The sequence below is a fragment of the Epinephelus lanceolatus genome, chromosome 22 (genome assembly GCF_041903045.1).
Source record: "Epinephelus lanceolatus isolate andai-2023 chromosome 22, ASM4190304v1, whole genome shotgun sequence".
Taxonomy (NCBI): domain Eukaryota; kingdom Metazoa; phylum Chordata; class Actinopteri; order Perciformes; family Serranidae; genus Epinephelus; species Epinephelus lanceolatus.
Window position 1 is genome coordinate 4713715 of NC_135755.1, and position 9902 is coordinate 4723616.

The window sequence follows — 9902 nt, forward strand, 5'->3', positions numbered from 1 at the left end:
ACTTTAGTGAATGTGGCCCATTGTCTCTCTTTTATTTAGTTTCTCTTTCTCTCTGTGGTTTTCTTCTACTAAAACAGAACGTCTAACTTGACGAGGTCAGTGTGACTTCTGTACTCGTTAGAAACAGGACGTTCACAGCATCCTGTTCTTCAAGAGGGAAACAGCATCAAGAAACTTCACCTTGCAGTGTAACTGTCTTTCATGTGAGTATAACTGTATTGGTTTCCTTTGACCTGTTCACTGCCTCATTTCTGATTCATCATAGAAATATTATTGATTTTCTTTCATCTTACTTTGTTTTTTATTATATTTCAGATCTCCAGCATGGCTCTCCTGACTGATGAATGCTCTTTCAGGGACTTCATTGTTCCGCTCTTCCATCACTGCGTTATCTTCCTCCTCCTAGCGCAGTCTTCTGCAGGTAATATACATTTAAATAACTACTGATCTTGTTGTTTGCTTGAAGGCACATAGTCAGGCTTTTATGTATTGTTTCTATTGAAAACAGTTCTTGGGACAGTACCTTTGCTGAACTTTGACGGAGGGCTTTAATTTTCTTGAGATAATTCTTCCAATTAGCTTCCCAAAATGCTTAAATGTCCATCATGCATTCTTTTATCACATGAATTGCAGATATTTTAACATATATTGTGAAAACTTTGATTACACAGTGTAACTTTAAATCGTTGTGGGTGTCTCCATAAACAACACAAAGGGCTCATAGGGAGACCGAACATAAAGGACACCACACCGACTATTGCCAAAACAAACTCTTTATTTTTTTAATCAATAATACTTTAACTAAATAAATGCAAATCATAAACAAAAGAGGGATGGAGGTCCTGGCAAAAGAGAACCAAAAGTCGGAGCTGCTGGGCCAACCATGCAGTGGGCCGTCGCACCCAGCAGCTCCCACACTAACTACCTAAATTAAACATCTAATCTAAACAAAAAACAAACAACGAAAACTGAGCTACCGGAGACCTCCAACCCAAACTAAAATTACAGCTGCTGCACAGCGATGGGTCACGTCGGGGCATTTTTAGGCAATTCTGAGCAACAAGCAGAAGAATTGGAAGACATTTAGCAACACAATCTGCCTTTTGCATCAGCTGAGGCTTGAACTCACAACCTCTGAGCCTAAGAATCAATTTCTATCTCACTGAGCTAATTAGTCAGTGACAATTCATGTGTAGCTTCACAAACTGACTAAGCCAGATGTGCAGGTTTAGCAGCCGTCCATGCATGGAAAAGCAGATTTCAAACCACTGTAAAAAATTCAGTTATTAAGACAAAAATCTGAAAATACACATATTGCATCTAGACAGCACGGAGATGTTGGTAGTTTGTTTGTAACAATGATTGATTTGCTCCATAAGTGAAAAACTGATGTTTAAAATTGCCATTTTTGCATAGACTCCAATTGTTCACATTAGAGCAAAATTCAAAATGCTGTCAAAAATTCAGTTTTTGAGATAAAATTCTGAAATTTGCCACACATCATCTACCATGACTCTAGAATTTTGTCATTTTTTCATGAACATTGAAGATTTATTTAGCAAGTATATGTTTACAGTACTGTTGACAGTCAAACATTTTGATGCACTGTAGGCTCAATTTTTGATAAATCAAAAATCTGAGAAACATAGTTTGTGTAGGACAGTCTGAAGATGCTCTGTAACAAGTTTGGTGTCAATTGAGCAAAAATTGTGGGAGGAGATAGGTTTAAGAAGTTTTACAGTTTTTGAAAAAAACAGAGTGATGAACTTCATAATTTTTAATAGGTTTAAATGTACAAAAGTTTCTTCAGTATTGGGGCTACAGTTTGATGAAAGTTGTGAAGTTGTAGCACGTATGGTTGATTTGTTATGAATTTTCAAAGTTTTGAACTTTAGACACTTGCTGTAGCGCCACCATCAGGACTATTGGCTTGAGTTTACAGCTGAGGATATCTGGCATGAGACTGGACCTTTGTGCAAAGTTTGGTGAGTTTTCACCCATGGGAAGTATGATTTCCTCAGAAGAAGAAGAAGAAGAAGAAGAAGAATACCTAGGATTACAATAGTGTCCTGGCAGCTGCCCGGAACCTAATAAGAAAGGAGGTTGCACGCTAATCCATGCAACCCCCGCCTAACCAAAAGAAAGGCAACAAAAGACAGCTCTCCAAGCTGACTGGCGAATGGGTGTGTGTGAGACAGCTCCTCTCACTCTCTCGTGTGCTTTTATCAACTCCTCCCATCCTCGTCAGTCTCATAGGCTCCACCTGTCAGGAAAGTCAGATGACAGCACAGGAGGAAGAGAGAGAGAGAGAGAGAGAGAGAGAGAGAGAGAGAGACACACACACACACACACACAGACTGACACGTAACAGTGGGCTGTTGGTTTGATTTAACACTTTTAAAATTGTGATGTTTGGTGATGGAGCTGTGGTTTAATTCGTTAGTCTAAGAGGTCACAGCAGGTATAAATAAACTTGACTTGACTTGACTTTGCTGAAGCCAAATTCCTTTCCTTTCTACAAACACGCACTGTGCAGCCTCTGCATACAGCAGACAACCTGTAAACATAATCATACATGTAAATATGCAGGTACCGTCCTCAGCACAGTCTGTTTCTTTGCAGGTCAATCTCCGTTAGGCGGTCCAACTCTGCCAATAATGGCAGTTCTTGGCGGTGATGTCATTTTGCCATGCCACTTGATGCCTCCCATGAGTGCTGTTGCCATGACTGTGGAGTGGACAGGACCAAACTCCAGCACTGTCCATGTGTCTCATGATAATGTGGACCTCTTGGATCATCAAAATGCATCCTACAAGGGACGAACATCTATGTCAAGCGACAACTTGAAGTGTGGAGTCATTTCACTGAATATCTCCGGAGTAAAACTCACTGATGTTGGAGAATACAGATGCCACATTCAAGAACTTGATACAACCTATACTGTTCAGCTTCTTGTCCGTAAGTGGATTGTCTGTGTGTGTTAATTTTCCATGCACGTAAAGACTTTATGAACTGCACAGTAGTTGTATAGTAGCCAACTTTCACAGCAGTAGGATACGTCACCAGATGGCGTCAGTTTGTAATGTGGCCAGACAGAAAACTTTTTCCATGTAATGATATGCCATCGGTCAGTCAGACAGCAGCTACCGTGGCAGTATGATACACAGCTGGACAGTGTCAGGTTGGAACACTGCTGGTAACAACGTAACATAAGGAGAAGGAAAATCCCCATAGGGCAGGTAGTAGAGGTGGTGTACTGGTCAAACAAACCTGGGTTTTCACCTGGGAGGCCAGTGTTTGCTTCCTGTATCGATGTAGAGCCAAACCATGATGATTTCTAAACCTAACCATGTGCTTTTGTTGACATCCTGATGTTGGTAGCAGCATCCCAAAACATCTACAGCAGACACAGAATCTAGCGTGTAATTTATAGACATGAAAGGCTGCTGACAAAGCGGTAACATGTGACGATTTGGGATGAGAACGCGTTGGTTTACTTTGCACATTTTCAGCCAACGTGGAAAAACGTACCTCCATCTTGGCAGTGCACAGATCTCCTTGTTCATCTCTCAACTTAAAAATTCAGGCTCAGGCTGTTGTTTGGAAGTACAGATTGTAATTCTTCGTTTTCGTATTAAACATAAACCAAGATTCTGGGTTGCTGATTTCACTCCACAAATGTTATCATAAGCATATTTTAGCTGACTGATTAAGCGTGATACAAGATCATTTGCTAAACAGCCGGCCACCATGTGTGTTCATTAGTCCTGTGTGATGCAGTGCATTCTGGTTGTTATTGTTGTCGGTTTTCTTTTTTTAATCTCTTGAACAAAAGTAAATGCCACAGCCTTTTATCTCTTTTCTCTGGTCATATAGCACCATGTCTCAGTTTCGTGGGAAATCCACCTTTCCAACAGTGAAATGCTTTTTTAATGGTGGAAATGCTGCCTTGTGGGAGTATAAAGATTTTTAACCAAGCAGAATTTAAAAACAAGATCGATTTCTTCACAGGTCGCCCTAAGATGATTGGTTCATTACAACCAATAAAAGCAGTAGTTGGTGAGGACATCATCTTACCATGCCATCTGGAATCTGCCAATATTGTTAAAATGACAATCAAGTGGACATGCATCCGATGGAAGAGGAAGAACATCACTGTCCATCGACAAACTGAAGCACGGAGACGTTTCGCTGAAACTCTCCAAAATGAAACTCGATGATCAGGGAAAATACATATGCTACATTCCACAACTCCGTCGAGCCTCCTCTGTTCAGCTTGTTGTTGGTAAGTAGATTCTTATTGTCTGTTCACTGACTGACACGGTGCCCATTTATGCATAAAGATGTAAATAGTTTCATGAGACGACCATCTTTCCAACAGTGAAATGCTTCTTTAATGGTGGAAATGCTGCCTTGTGGGAGTATAAAGATTTTTAACCAAGCAGAATTTAAAAACAAGATCGATTTCTTCACAGGTCGTCCTAAGATGATTGGTTCATTACAACCAATAAAAGCAGTAGTTGGTGAGGACGTCATCTTACCATGTCATCTGGAACCTGCCATAGATACTGTTAAGAGAGTCGAGTGGATGAGACCTGACCTAAATAACCAAACTGTCCTTTTGTGGCAACATGGTGAAGACCTGAAGAATGATAAACATCCATCCGTCGAAAGAAGAACATCACTGTCCATCGACAAACTGAAGCACGGAGACATTTCGCTGAAACTCTCCAAAGTGAAACTCGCTGATCAGGGAAAATACATGTGCTACATTCCACAACTCCGTCGAGCCTCCTCTGTTCAGCTTGTTGTTGGTAAGTAGATTCTTATTGTCTGCTCACTGACTGACATGGTGCCCATTTATGCACAAAGATGTACATTTTTAAAACAGCCACAGCACTGACAGACCGGAATTTGAAATCTCTTTGTCATGTTTAAATCCCTCTCTGAAGTTTTGAGGAATTCCTCTGCACCTCTTTGGTCAGGATCTCTGACTTTAACTTCATTTTTCTCTCTGGAACTGTTCTGCTGACTGTGTTCCCGGTGCAAAGGCAACATTTCTACCTTGCCACATGGATATTTCAATTATGTGTCGAGAGAAAAATAGCAAAAATGACAAAATTATTGGCCAAGATAGTCTACATGTGGGCTTAGCTTTTTGAGAGAGAGATAGAACTCAAGGTGCTTTCATACCTTCATCTGTTTGGTTTGGTGAAAACAAACTCCATTCCATTTGAGCGGTTAGTACGGTTCGTCTGGGCTGGTGTGGAAGCTATCAATTGGAGCCTGGTGCAGACCAAACAACCAAACAGAGACAGTTTGAAAAGAAGGGTCTTGGTCTGCTTCCAAATGGACTCTGTTGCGATTCGATTGTGGTGTGATAGAAAAAGAACCAATCACAGGATTTTATGGTAGCATATGTGATTTTTGCAACAGCCAAACCAATAAAAAATCCATCTACTGATCCTGAAATCTGTCTGTGATCTCATCATAGATCAAGGTGGATATTTTCCCTGATTAAAAATCTGTTAAAACTTTCATTTTTTGTATCCAACTCCATATACTTTGTCTATGTAAGTCAATGCAACACAGTATTAAGCCCCCAATCATGACTGTGCAAGACGCCTTCTTTTCGTCCTGTTTCTATGTTAGTCATTATTCATGAAATGCAACTGATCTGCAGTCTAATAACAGTCCACTAATAATGCTTACAATCAGTTAGCTCTCGGAGCTCTCTGTGAAACCAAAGAACAGAAATACAAAACACTTCAGAAGCATTTAAGTGCTGCTGCATAAACTTCTGTCAGTCACCAGAATCTGATTTTCCTATGTAGGTCCTGATGATGCAGGAACACTAAAACTGTCCAATCATCAAGTTACCTGTTAGATTGTAGAACTTTATATTTATTCCTCTTCGTTCATTTGCAAAGAGTCAGTGTGAACAGGTAACTAAACAAAACAAAACTGTGGCGATGTATCATTTTTTCCCTCAGGTTCACACCACATGAACCAAACTACAGGTGTGAAAGCACCCTCGATCCCTCAATTAAAATTTGGCCAAAATTCTTCATGTACATTATTCAATCCATCCTCACATATTAAGTGAAGTGTGGGGCCCTCTAATGAACCACTGGCAGACATGTTGGGACACAACGCCCATTGAAAATTTTCACCTACGGTTTTGTAAGGAAATCTTTAAGGTCCACAGAAGCAGCCCAATTTACACATGCAGAACAGAGCTCGACAGGCAGTTTAATTTTAATGATAATTTTAGGATGCCAACATGTGGCCATTCAGAACAGCATAATTATATTGTTTACCTGGAAGTTGTTGCAATCGAAGATAAAATAATTGTGGACATGCTGACTTTCCAGCGTAAATCAAACCAAGTGTTTCAGTGTCTGATAAGCCTTGAGAAGCCTTTCACCTCATGGACCTGTGGTGCTTTCTGGGCTGTATTTCACTGCCATCAGTGCCATCATTGATTAAAACCTTGTATGGCTGAGGAACTGTACATTTCCATGTAAAGTGAATGCTGTTTTGTGTTTGTCATTTCAGCTGAAGCCCAGACTGGTTCTCCCTGGATCATTGTGGGTATTGCCTGCTCCATTGGTGTTGTGCTCTGCCTCGTGTGTGTATGCAAATGCTGTTGATTTGACTTCTTTTAGATTTTTTTATTTACTTTTGCAGTTTGGGACAACAGAAGAAAATAGAAGCTGATATTTACTTGATTTAAGCATTCTTTTTTTTTCTCCATGTAATGTAACTGTTATACTATGATGTAGTTTTCAGCATCATCATTCAGCTGTACTTGTAGGGCTTTAATGAACTGGTTCATTATTAAATATTTCACATACTGAGGATTAAAATAAAATAAAATGAGCCCTAACTCTTAGGTGTTTAAAGGATTTCATCTGAATGAAACTGCAGAACCTGCTACATGTAGAAAGACACTCCTCACAACAGCATAGTTAAAATACTGTATCAAATGTGTGCAATCATATTGCAAATACAATATTTTGCTTTTTGTCTGTTAAAGGTGAAAATGTCTCTTGCTTTCTGTTTTGCTCTGCAGCTGTGTCATTTTCAATATCACTTTACAAAAAGATCACATGGCATGGATAAAGAATAATGTGTTTCATCTGCTGCTGTGGAACTTAAATATCTCTGCGTGGGATCAGCATAGTTTTATCTTATCTAAGCATCTCATTTGATCTTTCTCTCTATATGCACACAGATGTACTGGCTATTGGTGATTAAATGATTAAACTGTATATCAGGATACCCTGTGCTGATTTCTCTTGATCATACAAACATGCAGATCTTTTAAGAAACATGCAGGGTGCACACTGTAGAAAGTCCCGTGAATGAGCCTGTTGAGTTAGGAAGTTAGGAGAGTTAGGAGAGATTAGATCATGACTAATTATGTCTCCTGTTGAAGAACAGTTAATAATAAAGTTAAAGTAAAACCAGCCCTTCACAATGAAGGATACCAGTTTCCCTAAAGACTGGACAATTAAGGCTCAGTTACAGCATCAGGAGCTGTCCACAGCATGAGCTGGTTGACACAATTTTAAATCATATCAAATCAGGTTTATTTATACAGCACATTTAAAAACAACTGAAGTTGAATAACGTGCTGTACAAAATAAAAGAATGACACACAAATATATAGCAATATAAAATACACACAAACACAAAACAGAATAACACCGGTAAGAACAGTTACACCTGTAAAAAAGGATTCTAAAATATATCATTTAGACTGGACAGCTATTCCAAAGCTTTGGAGCAGTGACTGCAAAGCTCCCTTACTCACCAGCCTCGAACGTGGGACAGTTAAAAGACATTGTTCTAAGGATCTAAGAGATAAAGAGTTAGAGTAGGGGCAGAGAAGTTCAGAAATATACTGGAGTGTCAGCCCATGTATGGCTTTAAAAACAAATAAAAGAACCTTAAAATCAATCCTGTATTTGATAGGGAGCCAGTGCAGGGATGCCAGCACTGGTGTGATGTTGTCACTTTTTCTGTCACCAGTGAGGAGTCTTGCTGCAGGCGAGACAAAGATGACTGGCCGACACCCAGGTACAGAGAGCTGCAATAGTCACGCCGAGAGGAGATTAATCCAGTGGTTACAGTTTTCATGTCATTGTGAGAGATGACTTGAGTTTTGCAATGTTTCGTAGTTGCGATTAACAGTCACTCTCTGGTAGGTGGTGACAGTTTCTCTTTGAGTAACAAAGACAGTGATATAATATCCACCCTTCTTCACTCTGTTCATGGCTCACATCAGAGTCTCAACTTTGTGACTCAAAGCCATTGTTACACTCAAGCAGTCTCGCTTGCTTAGCCAGACTTACCTCGACTGAACCCATGATAATTCTACAAAAACAAAAAAGCTTCGGGTTGTTTGTAATTCTTTTAACCAATCACCATCGTCTTGGGTGGTGCTAAGCCCAGGATGCAGAATACTTGTGGGGAGGCGAGCACTGGCATTAAAATGACAAAATCCCCTCAAAAGGAAACACCACATAAAACACTGTGGTTGCTGTTGTTTCATGCACAAAACAATGTCTGGAGATAGGTCTGGCTATGCAAGAGTACTTTATGTAGCGACAGGGATTTAAAAAAACAAACAAAAAAACACAATGGCCAAAAGGTAGGAGAAATCCATCTGAAATAGGCCAATGGGAGCCTGACACCAGCGGTCTTCAGTCTGTGAGTCAGACTAATCAATAAGTTACTTAAATAATAAAATTAATAGTTTTGTAAATAATAATTAAGTCATTACTTTAGGTTTAAAACAGTTTTTTAACTGTTTAAAATGATGTTAAGGTAATATACAACTTTAGAAAATTCATTTGTATTGAACACATTGTTGAACATAACAACGTGTCCTCATACAGTGGTTCAAAAATGCACACAAAATGTTTTTTGTCCTTAGAGCTATAGTGCGTAACTTCTACATGTCCGTAAATGTTCGTTTCACTCAAGCCACTACTAGAGGAGATGACACAATGCTGATTAAAGCAACACTTAACTTTCTGGAAATTTTACACTTTTCTTTGTTTAGGTTAAAATGCTATTAATACGCTGATGGCACACTGAAATGTAAGTGAATTCCACCAGAGATGAAAACTCATCATTATACCATTCTCATATGGTTCTAAGAAAACTCCGACCAATCATTGCATTCGGACCAAATGCAATGATTGGTCGGAGTTTTCTCCTGTCCTGTCTGTCTTCCCCACGTGGAGGCCTCCCGTGAGTCTGAGACAACAAACAGGTTAGTAACAGGGACCCTTGTGGATATGAACTAGTGACAGGGACCCTTGTGGATATAAACTAGTAACAGGGACCCTTGTGGATATAAACTAGTAACAGGGACCCTTGTGGATATAAACTAGTAACAGGGACCCTTGTGGATATAAACTTTTCTCCGTAACAAAAGCAAACAAATGCGGACCACTGCTTCCACCTCCAGCCGCTCCAACAGGGAAATCAGTTGGCAAAAGAAAGAAACGATGCAACAAGAAGTAAATTCATCAGTGCAATACAGTCGCAAGTTTCTAACAGACATTAGAAACTGCTGCAGAGATCTAACGCTATAACCAAGAGAGCTCAGGATGTGTAGCAAGCCTGGCCTGCTACGTCGAGCTAGCCCTGAGATGACCGTGGTTTCGCCTGGAGCTGTCCCGACGGGGAGACGCCAGCAGCGCTGTGACAGGACGCGGGAGCGGGGGAAGTGCAGAGGGGTTAGCTAGGCTAAGAGCTAACCCTATCAAACCAGCTGTTCCCAGTGTCCTTCTGGTGAATGTCCACTCACTGGATACAAAAATGGATTACATCCGACTATGGAGATCCACTAACTGAGGAGTGAGGGACTGCTGCGTCCTTGTGTT

At 40.1% G+C, this 9902-nt stretch overlaps 1 protein-coding gene across 1 annotated transcript; it reads left to right on the forward strand.

Annotated features, from left to right (window-relative positions):
- Nucleotides 1–89: 89 nt before the first annotated feature.
- On the forward strand, nucleotides 90–7886 carry LOC144459918 (butyrophilin subfamily 3 member A1-like). The gene is made up of 4 exons (XM_078164739.1): nucleotides 90–203; nucleotides 316–421; nucleotides 2623–2973; nucleotides 7765–7886. The coding sequence occupies exons 2-4, from the start codon at nucleotides 325–327 to the stop codon at nucleotides 7884–7886; spliced, it is 570 nt and encodes a 189-aa protein (XP_078020865.1). The 5' UTR covers nucleotides 90–203; nucleotides 316–324.
- Nucleotides 7887–9902: the final 2016 nt, after the last annotated feature.

Excerpts from the sequence above, each read along its gene's own strand:
- LOC144459918 (XM_078164739.1), top strand. The coding sequence starts at position 325 with ATGGCTCTCCTGACTGATGAATGCTCTTTCAGGGACTTCATTGTTCCG. Across the intron at positions 422-2,622 it reads CCTAGCGCAGTCTTCTGCAG|GTCAATCTCCGTTAGGCGGT; the intron begins GTAATATACATT and ends GTTTCTTTGCAG. Across the intron at positions 2,974-7,764 it reads TGTCCGTAAGTGGATTGTCT|ACTGGACAGCTATTCCAAAG; the intron begins GTGTGTGTTAAT and ends TATATCATTTAG.